The sequence below is a fragment of the Callionymus lyra genome, chromosome 14 (assembly GCF_982586985.1).
Source record: "Callionymus lyra chromosome 14, fCalLyr1.hap1.1, whole genome shotgun sequence".
Classification (NCBI taxonomy): domain Eukaryota; kingdom Metazoa; phylum Chordata; class Actinopteri; order Syngnathiformes; family Callionymidae; genus Callionymus; species Callionymus lyra.
In genome coordinates, this window is record NC_141831.1 from 25612448 (window position 1) to 25628334 (window position 15887).

The window sequence follows — 15887 nt, forward strand, 5'->3', positions numbered from 1 at the left end:
AAATATATGACAAAACAATACAAATAAATCTCATCAGGGCACTGACAACATTGAGCAAATATGGTAGTTAAAACGGATAGTTAAGTTAAAATTTGGAAACACCACAGAATAATATACTTGAATAATGAATATAAATATATAGTCCAATACTAAATACACAATACAATTGATATATATACTTGTTTAGTTGTTGACATTGTTCTTTGCTTTTTTTGTTCTTTACAGCGTAGACTAAATAAATCTCAATCTTAATCTTTCCTTGAATTTCAATTGGTAGATCAGGCGCCCAGAGCAATATAAAGCCCCCAAAAGTGATTAGGCAAGTATCAAAAGTACATTTTAAGGACATGCGAGGGTGTCTCATTTGACTAATTCATTGATGGTGTATCTCCACCTGCTTCTGCTTCTGTGCCAGTGTCTGTCTATTTTGTGTGACTGAGCGACTGAATGGTGATGTGTGACACACTCCTGATGAAAAATAACGGCGGCCCTCAGATCTGCACAAGGGCCGATGAAGAATCGCTGACTTTTATTGGTGGTGAATAAAAGGATGTGATGAAAGAGTCAAAGGCTGAGGGAGAGAAAGAGGGATTCAGAGGGAGGGGCGGAGGAGTGCAAAACAAGGCCCCATCCATCACATCAGTGGAGAAGACACATTCCAGTGGCCGGAGCAGGAGGATACATTCACTCAAAGTCACAATAGAGGAGGAATCTGGGAGAAGCTGGGAGGGGCACCCATCAATACGCTACCTCACCCTTGGGCCCTGGCGGCGCACAAACTCAATGCCCCATCCAGTCCAATTCACTTTCCTCTATAGCCATGACAAATGTACATTTTAGTGCCAGTGAATGTGTTTATTCTCAAAACAAAACAACAGAGAAAAACATTACAGCAGGGATGCTAATAGTTGAGATTAGAATAACCCTCCTCATCCTTCCTGGTCATGTCTCCCCCTCACCAACCCTGTCTGTCTCTCTGCGTCATCAGAGAAAAGGTTTAGGATGTCACTGTCCGCTAGAGTTACTGGGGTCTTTTTAGGGTGGAGGGAGCAGGTGATAGCTTTCTGGAGTGCACTCATTTACACTCCTCCCTTTCTCTGGCTGAGCAGCGTGAAGAGGTGGGCGAGTTGAGGGGCCGCCCCCTCTCACTCCTGTGAGCTGCACCTGCCGGGGGTTGCGAGATCAATGGTGAACTCTGACCTTCCAGTTGGTGGAACACACGTATCATAAATGCCAACAAATGTCTTTGTGAACGGACATATTTTGGGAGGAAAAAACTTTAACGTGTGGCAAAATATAAACTTCACTCTAGTGCGATATATAATGCGACACAGAAACGCCTGTCTTACCATCAAACCACCAAGAGAAGCTGCTTATCTCGCCTCAGTCAAGCCAAGTCCAAGTACAGTGTATCCTTTACATTCCAAATGTATTCATCCATTAAGTCATAAATCTGTGGCCAAATTCCCTTTGTGGTGTATTACAAAATGCTTGTTTCTATATCATTGTGTATAAAAAAAAGCTATCCCCCTTTTAGTTGAGCAGAGAGAAATTCCTAAATAAAATCAGCACCAAAAAAATTGATTCAGATATTGATTTTGCCAAATTGTATCTGATTTCATTATTAGAAAATACATTATATTTAACTTAATTCTGCATGTTGTAGAACAATGATTATAGGAACAGATATTTACTCATCAGGTGTTATATATATATATATATATCAGCCATATGTGTCTTACATTACACATTTGAGATATGAGAAAGACGAGCTCATGTCAATCTGATGTCCGAGATCATTGTTAATTAGTTTTCTATCATTCCTTCATTCTCTAGTCTTTCTCATCCAAAGGCTTGACCACCAGGAAACTTCTTCAACGTGGACTGGTTGGGTACTTGAAGAGTTGCTCTTGGCGTTGGTTGCATTGGTAATTAATATCTAGAATCCTAAAATAAATGTCTACTTCTGCCATTCATCCTTATCTACACCTCAACAAGGAGGGTTGTTTATTTTGCGTTCCTTCATTTTTTTCTGGCAATTTCTCGTTTTTTTCTTGTTATTGTTATAGCCGGCCACAAACACTCATTATTCTGCCCTTAGATCCATTTTGGGTTTTGTCCGTATTTGGAGTAGTGTGAACGCTGGTGTCAGAGGACCCCTGGCCTCGACCAGCTGAAAGCCACTGTGTAGTTTCTATGGTAATGGAGAAAAAGTAACTACCTCACAGCAGCGTCCCGCCGCGTGTCGCCTCCTCAATGGAGTGCATCTGCAGAAACTTTAGAAGACCGTGAGATGGGCAGTGACCCGTCATAGCGTCAACACATATACGCTTATAAAAAGACGCTTTAAACGGCTGAGAAACTCTATTGCACAGCTTTTACGCCATAAACATGGGAAGAGAGTTGAGTCTGAGCCATATATTTCCAAGTCTGTCGGAAGCCGAGTGGATGAGCGAGTAAAAAGCTCTCGCAGGGGTCATTAGGATTGAGGGGGCATTAATGCGCAACTCCAAAATGGGGGGAAAATTTTAACAAAAGCTGACTCCAAATCACAATGCGGGCAATAGAAATTTGAGAAGAAAAGGCTATATTGAGTTATGAATTCGTAGTGTGAGGTGGCTCTGTCTTACTGATGCAAATCTCCCCAAATTTCATCGCATTCAAAGTGCTGCTCTCACCTCAAAGTATACTTGAATATTTGTGCCAGGACCGGCACCTAAAATAAAGGCCGGCCGGACAAAAGGCCTGACAGTTCTGAAGGGAGTCGACAGTCGACACAGTTGAGACTGAGGAGAAATCAAAACACTTCCAAAACAATGGTGACTTGCTGGAAGAGCTAATGTGTGATGAATGGGGAGGAAATGGGGTAATCGGCAGGAGGTCATCAATGAGAAAACCATAAACTTAAAGGATCCTAGTGGTTTAGGTTCCACTTCCTAATGCTGTTGTCTCTGCACCTTGTTCTAAGAATCACACTGAGCTTGAGGTGATCTTCAACCGCTGAGCTGAAAATTAGTAACTAATGGCTACATGACTGTTTTTTTGAGCGTTTATCCCCCCCCCCCCTGCTGCGTTAACACTCTGACCTCCCTCCTCCCGATCTCTTACCCCCCTCGGTGGTTTCCCATGAGCCTTCAATTGACTCAATTAAGTGAACACACAAATACCATATGCTTTAAGATGTTCGTTCTCACAAAACGGCACGGCAGCTGCATCATGGGATTGCTCTGGTTTAATGCTGACCTACAGATTCTACCTTTTTTTCATTGTCGGTCCTTTTGTCTTTAAATTAGCAGATGAGGATTGTTCATAATGGAAATGAATGCAAGAAAAAATGTAAACTGATAGAGTGAAGTGGTGACAATGAAGGAGTGGGAAAGTGAATGAGGGGAGGGATGCAGGGGAGGATCAGAAAAGTAAAAGTGAAAAGGGAGGAGGAGTAGGGAGCCACCATCAAAAGTTGTTCCAAGCCGTAATTCTGCTTTGTCCGGGCCACAATAAAGTCTCCTACATGCCGGGCTACAGCATGACATCCAGCGAAGAGAAATAAGGCAAACAGAACATAGCAAAAGACGCTTTGCCTTCTCTTGCTTTTGTGGGCTGGGGACTGTTCACGCAAGAGTGAAGGACACAAAATGCAGGGACAATGGAGGCTGTGCAGATGAAGGCACTATCACCGACATCCCCAGCACTTTCAACAACTTGTCAACGCAGACACTGAAGCAACTGCATTTGTGTACAAACCCCCTGAAAGAGCTTGCTGACCTGCCCATATCCCTTCACTGGGGTTCAAATGGCAAGAAGCTCCCATTGTGTCTGGGAGAGTTCATTAAATTCATTGGTTTGACCTGTTATTTCTCGGCCAAAAGTCTGCTGATTTGGAAAAATGTGAGTCAGTCGTAATAGCCCGGTGACCCTCGCAGGGTAACAAACCCCTTTGAAGAGCATTTCAAGGCTTTATATGAAAGGGGTCAAAGGGAAAGTTTCAGACTTATCTATGGCAGAACCAATGGATTCACATCAAAAGAGATTTTCAAATAATACAAAGATATTTATTCCACTAATGGCTCTATGAGGTTTTTCTAACGATATTTCGACTCAAATATCATTTCTATTCAGCAGGCAAGTGTGAGAATTGTTTAGGCTACTCAACATAAACATCACGTTCTCGTCTGATTTCGTCTCTTTGTGTTTGTGAATATATTTCTTCTCAGAGTAGTGTCACTGCATTACTTACTTTAGTTTTGAGTGCTTTTTTCAATAAAATTAAATGTTTGAAGTTCACCTTGAACTGTGGACAAATATGTTTTATTACTCTTTCTAAAGACTACATTGTTACATGTTGGCCTATTCTAACTAAATCATAATACATCAGAACTACTTTTACCTATGTGTCAAACCCAAAGCCTGGTGGCCATGTATGGCCTGCCAAGTCATTAAATGTGGCCGATGGTTGGCTTAAAATCAAAGTAGATCAATGTTCATGCTATGATCTATAAAGAGGCCAGTATTTAAGATTACATAAGGAAGAGGGATTATCCATGTCAACCACTGTACAGTGACTGATGTGACACCGATGAAATGACACTCTCCTTCTTAGGCCAGGTGTGCGAGTGTGCGGCCATGACACCAATTGCTACAAATAGTCCAATTAAATGAGCTTATGGAGTCAGTCCCTTAACAAAGACCACAACAATAAAATAATACTAAAGATCATCATCATATTTAATAAAAAATGTAATAACAATGATGTTTGCAGTTACAGGAAGTGTTTTATTAGAGTTATGGATTTTGAACTCGGAATGATAGAAAACACTTTTGTGACGACATTTTTAGGCACAAACTAGGAAAGACATTTTATGCAAAATGGTCTTCCGTGCCACATCAGCATTTCTCACACTTGTGCATTAGGCACCTTTCTCACTGTAACACAATTAAACTTCCCCTTATGAAAGAAGGAATGTACATTAGGAAAATATTTTATTAAAAAAAATTAAACAGCAGCAGCCTCACATCCATACACTCATAAAGAGGTACAAACCTCGAGGACCAGTGAGATGAGACCATGGAAATTCCCCTGCAAAAAGCCACACCCGGGCATATTAGTATACATATATATATATATATATGTGTAAGCAGAGCAGACACCATCATTGGGCTTCATTCATGACGCCAGATTGTGCCAAGGCCAAGCAGCTCCTAGTGGGGTAACACTGAAAAGGAAATAAAAAAATAGACAAGGGACAAGTACATGAAATACATGAAAAAGAGTTATAGGCAGGTGTCGAAGAATGATGAAATCATGAATGCTTTGAAAAATGAAAGTGTTCAATCATTTATTTAATCAATAAACAGAATACAGTCAATGCCCAAAACATAAATCTAAATCAAATCACTGTTTGGTGTGACCTTGAAGGAACTCAGGTGGTAGACTGTTCCCAACATCTTGGAGAAATAACCACAGATATTGTGTGGATGTATCCTTCTGTCTCTTCATGTAATAAGGTAAGGTAAGGTAAACCTTTATTGATCCCTCAGGAGGTCTCCTTTGGGAAATTGTTTTAATCCCACACACACTTGATGATGTTGAGAGGTGGGGGCCATACCAACACTTCGAGGACTCCTTTTTCTTCTTTACTGAAGATATTTTGAATTACCTTTGGCTGTCTATTTGGGGTCGTTGCTCTGCCAAGAATAATTTAAGGTAAGGTAAGGTAAAACTTTAAATTGTTTTTTTCCAATACCCACAGAAAATACAGCAATTTTTCATAAAAAATAAAAAAATAAATCAAAAATAAAATAAGAACAAGAACATAAAGAGAAAGAACAAGATGACACAATCTAAGTCTAAATATAAAGATAAAGATAAAGATAAAGAACATAGATCAAAGAATTTAGGGCCAATTGTAAGCCTCCCCGATGACATGGTGGTGTAGTATCTACCTTTACTTCTCAAATTGAGAACACCGTTTATCCTGATCCATATGCAGAAATGCCACCCCAAACATTCAAGGAATCTCCAACATGCTTTATTGTCGCCTGCAGACAATCTTATTGTTCCTCTCTGCAGCCCTTTGACGAACAAACTGCCTTGCTTCTTGCATACTGGAGTTGCTTGGCCTTGTTTCCACATCGGAGGTTGATTTTCGGGCCTTACACTCTTCAATGAAGACCACTTCTGGACAGTAGATAGGTATCCCTGAGTGCCACTGGTTTCTGCCAGATGTGAGCTGATGGTATGGTACATACTTTTATTTCAAATGCTAGATTTCTCTTTTATCATTTACAATCCTTAATATTGCCTTTTTCTTCGTGTGTACCTAAAATAATAGATGCTGATTGGACGGCAAAATCTTGTAACGCTAAGTATTTACTGTATGTGATTTAGATTTTTTATCTTGTGAATAATTTTTTTAATTGATTCTCATTTAAGCTCTAGTGAACATCCTAATTAAAAAAAAAAGAAAAGTATTTAAGGTAATGTAAAAAAAACTGAAAAAAACATGCCCTGATTGTGATTCACCTGGAATAATAATAATTATCACATAATTTACAATAAGTTGTGACTGAGAAAAAAGAGCTGTTGTGGAACAAGAAATTTAAATGTAATCAATTTTTTTTAATAATAGATGTTAATAATAGAATGTATTTAAAATGAAAACACTTTGGTTTAATTAAAAGTCATATGAACACAAAGGGAAACATCAATATCAGAATCATAAAACTTTTTATTTCCATGAAAATAAAATAATACAAATGAAATAACCACAGATTTATAAAATAAAATTCAATAAGTTAAAATAAAATAAGAGACATTAACATATAATTGCACATAAATAAATAATTAATAATTATTCAAGAAAAATTTAAAAAATACATTACATTTAATTAAACAATATCTAACTAAAATGGAACAATATTAAAAACAATAGTAACAAAACCTTATCATTAGCAATATCTCTAGCCCTTGTGTTGCCAATAAGTAAAGGTGAACTACCTCCACAACTGCACATGAATTTCTGGAAGCTAGGGAGTTTGTTCACCTTGAGCCAGAGGCAACTAAAGGGATACCTCAAGCACATTTTCTCCAGCCAATGGGTCACCTTGACCCAGAAGGGAAGAGGAGCTAAAATTCATTATTTTGGCATGTCGAAGACAAGTTATTTGTCGGACACGTCTACAAGTGCATGTTCACCTGTTGAGTTTGAGTCTTTTGACATTGTTGAAGCAGGTCTGACTGCTTCTCTTTGTCAGAGCGAGTCTCTCTTTAGGATTCATTGGTCCCTGTAGACTCCAGCAGCCTCAACATATTGCACCATTGAGCTGGTACTTGTGTGTCATCTGTTATCTATTGGACTGGTGTTTGTGCCGAACATATGAATGATAATCAGGCTTTTGTGCGTCCATAGAGGTGCAGAAGGATCTGCGGCCTGTGATGTTGCCTCAGGGGGAGATTAGGAGGGGCAGCCGGCCCTCTGTGTCACCTCGACAGTCACAGCGCCCATCGGCGGCCAGGCCAAACCCCACTGGGACCTTAAATCCTGTTACACTGTCAGCTAAACCATCATTTGTATCAGTGATGTGTGGGTGTTTAAAGTGTGTGTACACATAAAGCGAGGGGGGAAAGTGTCTTAAACTATGAATTATTCATACCAGAAGAAAAGGAGATATTGACTACATCTCCATAAACAGACTGTTCTCTTTTTGTCATCAGGCACGAGATCTTTGGGTATAATTACATAAAAGCCCCTGAAAATGTGCTTGTCCTGGTCAGCGTTATCACCAGGGATGAATTTGAGTGATGGCAATTGTTCCACCTTAATATCTTATAAATAATTTACTATTTCAGAGCCATTGCTTTGTAGTCGCACACACAGCTGTATGCTGAGCACATGGAGCTGAATTGTTGATCTTTTGGAGGGAAACACGGATATGATGATGCATAAAGTGGCCCTCCACGTGTGTATGTTTGAAGCCTGGTTATAAAAAGAGCTGCAACTGCGTGAGTGGGCTAATTCCCTCGATTATTTAGCTTAGTAACAAGTGATTATGGAGGATGGGATTCTTTGCACTTCTGGCCTGCGCCTCCAGAGGAAGGTCAAAACTATTTGTCAGTCTCCAGTTGGGATTGCAAATGAAGATGAGCCTCCCTGCGTGACGACCCACAGAACCTCTATTCCTATCCACAGGGTGACTGCTGTACATCATTTGAAAATTAGTGCTTTTGATAACGTCATTGTGTGGGGCAGAACAGCAACACACTGTCAAACTTTTCTGAAGTTTTGAAGCCGTATTCACTAACTAAAAACTATTCCTCAATAGATGATGGAACAGGTTATTGACTAAACTTAGATTTAGGAAGGATTGTGATAACTTTCTACCAAATAATCAACACAAGTACATTGTAGATTTATCATGGTTATGTCAGATGAACTTATTTATTTTCTAAATCTATCATTATTTATTTATTTTTTATTTGTTTCAAATCGCGTGATTTTCATTCTGCGCTTCTGTGTTTAGTTTCTTCTGTATTTTGGATTTTATTTTTGGTTGTGGCATTTTCTGTGATAAAGTCTTATCTTTTGTGATGATTTTGTGTTTTTTTGTCTTAAAAGTAAAGGTAGAAGGTGTGAAAACTCTTTTTCTTGGTCTTCTCCATTAAGATCATCTGCTTGAGGTCCATTGATAGCTGTGCTTATGTGTGGTCATTATTTGGGACCAGATCTGAGGTGGAGATTTTGAAGCGTCTCACAAGGGTGAGAGAGCTGTTTACTCACACATTGAAGCTCGTGTTCAGAGAGATCTAAAGTGAAAGAAAATGTTTTCCTATTACCTAATTGAATCAGAGCTGATAAGGCGGGGGCTCCACGCACCAGGGCCGGCCTGCTCCGTGACAGAGTCGCCTTTGTTGCGTCTATCCGCCGCTGTCACACACTTTAATTCGACTCTCTTTCTCTCTCATTGAAAACCCTCCACAATGACATTCAATAAGGGCCGCCGAGTGAAAACCTGGTTATTTTTACATATTCTCTGCCCCCTCCCGGCCCGGCAGGGGCCCGAGCAAAGGAATTAATCAACGCTCTTTAACAGCACTGCCTTCAGGCAATGACTTGTCCCTTTTTTGTGGCCAAAAATGACACGTTAACCCGAAATGGTTATGCATGGACTTTACATTTAGCTGGTGCTGGAAATGTGTCATGAACAAAGTCTTGCATGTTTAAATGTGGCAAAAGAATACTAGTGATGCATCAATTTAAGTAAAAGTGAACTTAAGGCCAAACAACAATGAAAGAAAAATTGATTTTATGGAGCAAAAAAACAAACAACAACTTTTAATTATGATAGAACTTCAATCTGGAACGTGCAAAAGGATGGATATGACTGACTGGTACATTTATTAATTTTTGTCATGTACATGTCATAAAATTATTTCTAAAAAACTAGTCTTTTAAGATATAAGAATAAACTCAGGGTCAAGGTGACCCGAAAAAAAACAAAACATGCCCTGCTTGTGTTTCACCTGGAATAACAATAATTATTACATTATTTATAATATGTTGTGAGTGATGATGTTAGCCACATTTTCGGAAAATGGAGGTGTTTTAAATGTAAATCAAATCAAATTATTTTAATAATAGAATTGTATTGTATTGTATTTTTAAAAAAAAAACACTTTGATTAAATAAAACATCGTATGAGCAGAAGGTAAAACAGAAGGAAAACATGTTAACTAATATGAAACAACAACAACAACAATAATAGTATTAATAATAATAATAATAATAATTCAACCTTTGTTATAAGGATTATCTATCTCTAGACCTTATGTTGTCTCTGGGTCAAGATGAACAACCTCCACCACTGCATATGTATTTATTGAAGCCAGGGGGGTTCAATAAATACTGTGCATGTAACTCTTACATCAAATAGTATTTTATTAGTTTTACAAGATTTTTCCATCACATGACCTTGAAGATTATGAAATAGAATATTCCAAAATATAATATAAATCAGAGAATGCAGACCTCCAACAAGCAGCTCATGTATATAATTATACAAAAAACAATTATTGCAATATTATTATTGCTGCATGTTTACAGTCAGGCAAAACATGGTGTCTTGAAATACATAATCATGAAGTGCAGGGTTGATATGGAGCCAATATATAAATCAATATTGAGTCTTAAAACGATATTGGACTTGACCTTTTTACCATTCTCGGTCTTTTTATAAAACCTAAATTGTATCTTTAAGAAAAAAAAAAAAATCTCCAATCCTAGCTTATTTTGTTGGTTGACATTATCTTCAAATTAATGTTCTTCTCTAAGTCCCTGACAAATGGCTGTACAATTTCAACAAAAATGCTTGGACTTGAGAATCATGCCTTTTATCTCAGTTCTCTCTAAATGGTGTATTTGAAAATATGTATTCTCTTCAAATGTATTTACTGACAACGCATTTTTAAAACCATTCACCTTATTTTGAAAAAAACCTATTAATTATGATTAAGAAAATTGCTGTGGTCTTCTTTACTTTTTCATTTTTGTATGCTTTTGTCATGTCAATTCCACCTAACTAAATGATGCGTGTGCGTGTGCGTGCCTATGTGTCTCCACATATCCTCCGTCAACTTACAAAGTTCCACCGAGAAGGACTCGAACCCTGAAGGACAAACTTTTGACACAACACAGTCTAAAAAGTGACAGCGACATAATTTTCTCCATTTCCCCCCAAATCATCTCGCAGTTGTGTGATAAAAATGAGAGTGATGATAAAGGGAGAAAGGGCAGTGCCGCCTCTCTCGGCGTGGGTGGGGCCGACAAGAATAGACTACATTATGCAGTTCATTTAGTTAACAAGTGAAATAATGGGGAAGCGTGCAGTGGGAATGCCGAGAGAAAAGGCACAAAACCCTATTGAGGGCTCTTGGCCGCTTGCAGCGTAACTGTCACATGTCCGAGTCCAGTCCAGTGCGCGTATTTAAGCGGCGTGGGTGAGCTTCAGCACCACTTCGCTGTCCACAGCCTCGAGGAAACACGTCGACTTCTCCCAGCATCCGACTCTGCCACCATGCCGAGGTCTTTTCTCGTGGATTCCTTGATTTTACGCGAGGCCAGCGACAAGGGCAGCGAGAACAGCCCGCCGCTGTTCCCGTACGCCGTCCACGCGCCTCACCACGCGCACCACGGACTCCCGGGCTCCTGTCACTCCAGGAAGGCTGGACTCCTCTGCTTCTGTCCGCTGTGCATGGCTGCCTCCCAGCTGCATCCATCCCCGCCGACACTGCCGCTGCTCAAGGCGAGCTTCCCAGCCTTCAGCTCGCAGTACTGCCACTCGGCTCTGTCGCGGCAGCACTCCACGGCCAACCTCAGCCACGCGCCGGGAATCTACCAAGCGGCCTATTCCGTGCCAGACCCGCGACAGTTCCACTGCATCTCCATCGGTGAGTATCAGCTTTACACCCCAAAATCCCTGTCAGTCGATGACATTTTTTTAATAACTCCGTTTATCCACAGAGAGCAGCAACAGCAAACTTCAGAGCAGCAAGCGCATGCGCACCGCGTTCACGAGCACCCAACTTTTGGAGCTGGAGCGAGAGTTCACATCCAACATGTACCTGTCCCGCCTGAGGCGCATCGAGATCGCCACCTACCTTAACTTGTCCGAGAAGCAGGTGAAGATCTGGTTCCAGAACCGCCGGGTGAAGCACAAGAAGGAGGGCAAGAGCGGCGGGCAGAGGAGCGGCGGCCACGGCTGCAAGTGTTCCTCCCTTTCCACGGCCCGCTGCTCCGAGGAAGAGGAGGACGACATCCCTGTCTCTCCATCCTCATCTTCCGAAAAAGAAGATGTGGACTTGTCTGTCTCTCCATGAACCCTCTTCCCACTTTCAAATTCTTCAAATTCAGCCAAAAAGAGACTGGTGCGCTGGTGTGCAGTCGTGTGTAAATATATACAGAGCATATTTAATCAGAGATTTTCTCTGAAGTACTGTAAAGCTTGTATACTTGTTGTACGTTTTGTATGTAGTTTTTTTCTGAAAACGGTTGTTGTCAAGACAGTATTTTGTATTAGTCTTCATCTGTGTGCGGGGTGGAAGTAACGGACCCTCTCCCAAATCTCAATATATCTCCAGTGTAACTGAAAATGAAAATTATTTATTTATTTAAAAATGTTGACATTGGAATAAAAATATTTCTGACTGATACATTTTATTGAGTTTTTATTGCGCGCCCAACACACTCACAGTGCGTAAAAGTGACGTTTTGCGCTTATAATGATGTTTTTAGAATCGCTGCTCTATTACATATACAATACATAATCAATGTCAGTTCAACATATAACAAAAGGAATACTGTAAAACGTCTGTAATTTTACACTCGTGTTAATGAAGATGTGTTTATTTGCTGTCCACATTTAAGAGTAAGTCTCCCAGGAGCCCCAAATAGCATAATTACGGTGCGTAAACATTCATTTTATTTTGGTAAAATTCAGCTGGTGGGACAAAATGAATCTATAAGTCTCAGCAGTTTGGTTTTACATTGCATTGCTTTATTTCTTTGCACAAAGAAGATCACTTTCTTTATTGACTAAATCAATCAGCAGTGCGCGCAAAACACCGTATCATTCTATCCGTGTGTGACTTGTGAACTGTTATGCTTACACCTTCATCTGTGTCTCCTTGCAATGAAGTCGTGCACATGAGCATGTTTACGTTTTATTTGCAAAACTTGTGGTGTTTCTCAAATTTTACGCATTGATGGCAAGGTCTTTATTGTGACATCAGTAACCGAAATAAACGGCTACCTTTAAAGGGTTATGAATAAGAAAAATATTACATATAATTTTAGAATCTTTTACGAGTAAACCAGAGTTCGCCCTATTTGCTTTACGCACCAGAGGTTTATATTTCTCACAACTCTTGTTTAATGTGTGTGTGATGACTGGGGTTCAAATAAGGAAAGTGTTTCACATAAAAGGCGAACAAGTAAAAGCACAATCTGGTGCCTTATTGACGGTGAATATTTACCATAATAATCTCTGAGCAGTGTTTCTTTCTATTGATGACTTTTTGTGACTGAACTATAAGTGAACGAACGGTCTTCTTGGCTAACCTGCGACATATTCGGTTACATCTCTGATCATCTGAAAGTGAGGCGCATTTCAAAACGACGGTTTTGCCAATTTGTGTTGTTTCACTGTTTATTTACATTTTAGTCCGAAGTCAAAGTGGCGATGTTATTTGTTTACATGGTCGAGTCATGTGCGCCGATCACGAGTCACTTAATGAAACCCTGTTTGATGAAGACGTTATTTATGAGTGCTCTCGAGGGGCTTCCCAAGGGGACCCTCAAACCAAATATCTGCTTTTCTTAAGCTCCAAGCAGACTGCAGTGACCCGTCTCGTGTGCTGGAGTTAATAATCAGCGTGGGTGCATAATGGTGTGTGCATATGTTAGAGATATCGATCTGACTATGAAAATAAATGAGGAAAAGACACAGTTTGGTGTCCATGACCTGCATTGTTCTGTCGGTGACGCTCCTCAGCGTGCGCAACTTCTTTTTTTTTATTGGCGCCAGGTGTGTTGCGGCTTAAGACTCTTTAAATCTGACATGATTTAAGACATAATATGATTCATTAGCATACGAATATCCTCCATTTGTCTGTGTAAAATCTGAAATCTGTGTAAGTGGTTTATTGCTAAATCTGATTTAATCCTGTATTCTGTTTTATACTTCGATCAGCAATGAAGTGAGTTCTATTGTGTCCGTTTATGATTGTCAAAATGTGTATATAATTGTCTAAAAATGTATAAAAAAGACTCGCAAAGTTGATGGATTGAGCGTATCGCTGCTGTTAAATCGTCTATTTTACGCACCAACCCAGCTGCTCTCTGGTTGAACTCTCTGATTTGTTATTTATATTTGTAAACTTTAATACGCTTTAAATTATCTGTGGATGTATAAAGACACACTTGTGGACTTATAAAAGCAGAAATAACGGTTGTTAAATGGCGTACACTAGCATTGCTGCGCCTTTTTTTTCACCCAACCATCGGTTTCACTTTAACGTAATTGTTCATTTAACCATTTTAACAAAACTCCACTATTTGCATTTGTTAAGATCTGAGATTAGACTATTTTGTTAATTGCATCATATAGCCTCCATTTTGCTCACAAAGTCTTCTGCAAAGAGCTCTTTATCCATTCAATAGCCCGGGGGTATGCGCCCTGGGGGAGCTTATAGCCCCGCTGCTCCAAATGCTCAATTTATTTATTCTTAATTTTGTGCCGATCAATTCATTGTAGCAAAAGGACCACGGTGTCTTTTTAAATAGAATAAAGGACGATTGTGGACGTAACCTTGACGGAGCTGAGGAGAGGGCTCCCCTGACGCTGGAGAGCCGCTTGAGTCAACAGGCGCCCATCTAGCAGACTCGCCCTTGTCTTTATCCCGGCTAATTTTTTATTTACGGCTTTTCTTTGGCATGTCTCTTATCTATCAGATTAAAAAGAAAGGCTTGTAACAAATCAGTCTGCACGATTTACAACAGCATTAAAAGGGGACAAAGGGAGCAGGCAGTCAGTACCTGAGAGTCTGGTAGACGGCGCGGCGCTGCAGCTGATTCGATGGTTTGAAAATACGCACGAAACAAAATACTTGAATCCTGAAAAAGAGCCTTTGTACGTTTCTTTAGAAATCAAGCAATTCTGCATGACAAAGGACAATTAATAAGCCGTCTTTTCACGACCAGCAGCTGGTTTCCCCGTCAAGGAAAGTTGGAAAAAATTCAGACTGAATGCGCGCAAAAGCCCTTTGCGCGCAGACAGCAACCCAAGGTGACCCATTTGGCACAGTTAAAATGAGCACGCCGAGGTAAAAGCGAGGGAACTGTCAAAAACATTTAAGCTGAAATATCTTGAAATTGCAAATCCCTTTATGTGAAGGGACGCTGCCGATGTGGGTTAGTGGTACAAAGGAGGTGGTTAAGTTGGAGAGGCTTTGGAAACGGACACGTGGCTTCTCAATGAGAGCTCTTTTGGACCCGCGTGGATTGCTGTGGCACTGCACACCCACTTTTCACTTGTTTATCTCAACAAACCCAAGTAACAAAGCCAACACGTTAACCAATAAACAGTTTACTCACACTTTTGAATCTTTTAACACGTTTAAACAACTTTAAATGTGCGTTTTCGCACGCTTTTCGAGAACAAACTCCTGCTGCTCCCGAGCCTGGAAACATGGATAGACAAGGAAAATACGTTTATTTCTTTACAAATAACTTCTCCTGCGGCTCGAGATTACGAACATGTGAATAAAAAACATGATGTTGCGCATTTTGTTTGTTCAACACATGAATATCGATAGTTTTGACGACTACTGCCTCGTTAAAATAAACTTATATAAAGGCAGACGAACGATCTACTAAATAAAAAGTGTAAAATCATTTTTAAAACACAATTCCAAAGCGCTTTGTTGTATGACACCGTTCTTATTCACCACGTAGAGCAGTAACATTTGTTTAATTTGTCTTCTTGTGCGTGTCAGTGAGTATGTGGGTGTGAAAGCGGACTGGAACCGCGTTTCTCTCCTGCGCCAACATTGAAGGAGCATTGGTCTGTGCATAATCTATTTACCAGCTCATCAGTAATGTAAGATGAAGGCCTGGCGCCTCCGCTGATTGAATATTCAACATGCGCACGGCTTTGCGTGCCTTTTTTCAGTCCGCTGAGAATGCACCTCTTTAATTCTCGGCCCGCAGTGTCAAAGGTCGACAAATAATGAACTGCACAGACATGGAAGTGACCTTTGCAAGCGCCCACTGAAGCAAATAAAGGGGTGCAGGTTTGCTTCAGAAGTGTTTTTGACAGGCTCGAGGTTCGGCACC

General features: G+C 40.1%; 1 protein-coding gene across 1 annotated transcript; it reads left to right on the plus strand.

Moving 5' to 3' along the window:
• Positions 1-11023: 11023 nt before the first annotated feature.
• On the plus strand, positions 11024-12116 carry gsx1 (GS homeobox 1). The gene is made up of 2 exons (XM_087807300.1): positions 11024-11443; positions 11517-12116. The coding sequence occupies exons 1-2, from the start codon at positions 11071-11073 to the stop codon at positions 11870-11872; spliced, it is 729 nt and encodes a 242-aa protein (XP_087663426.1). The 5' UTR covers positions 11024-11070; the 3' UTR covers positions 11873-12116.
• The last annotated feature ends 3771 nt before the right edge of the window (positions 12117-15887 follow it).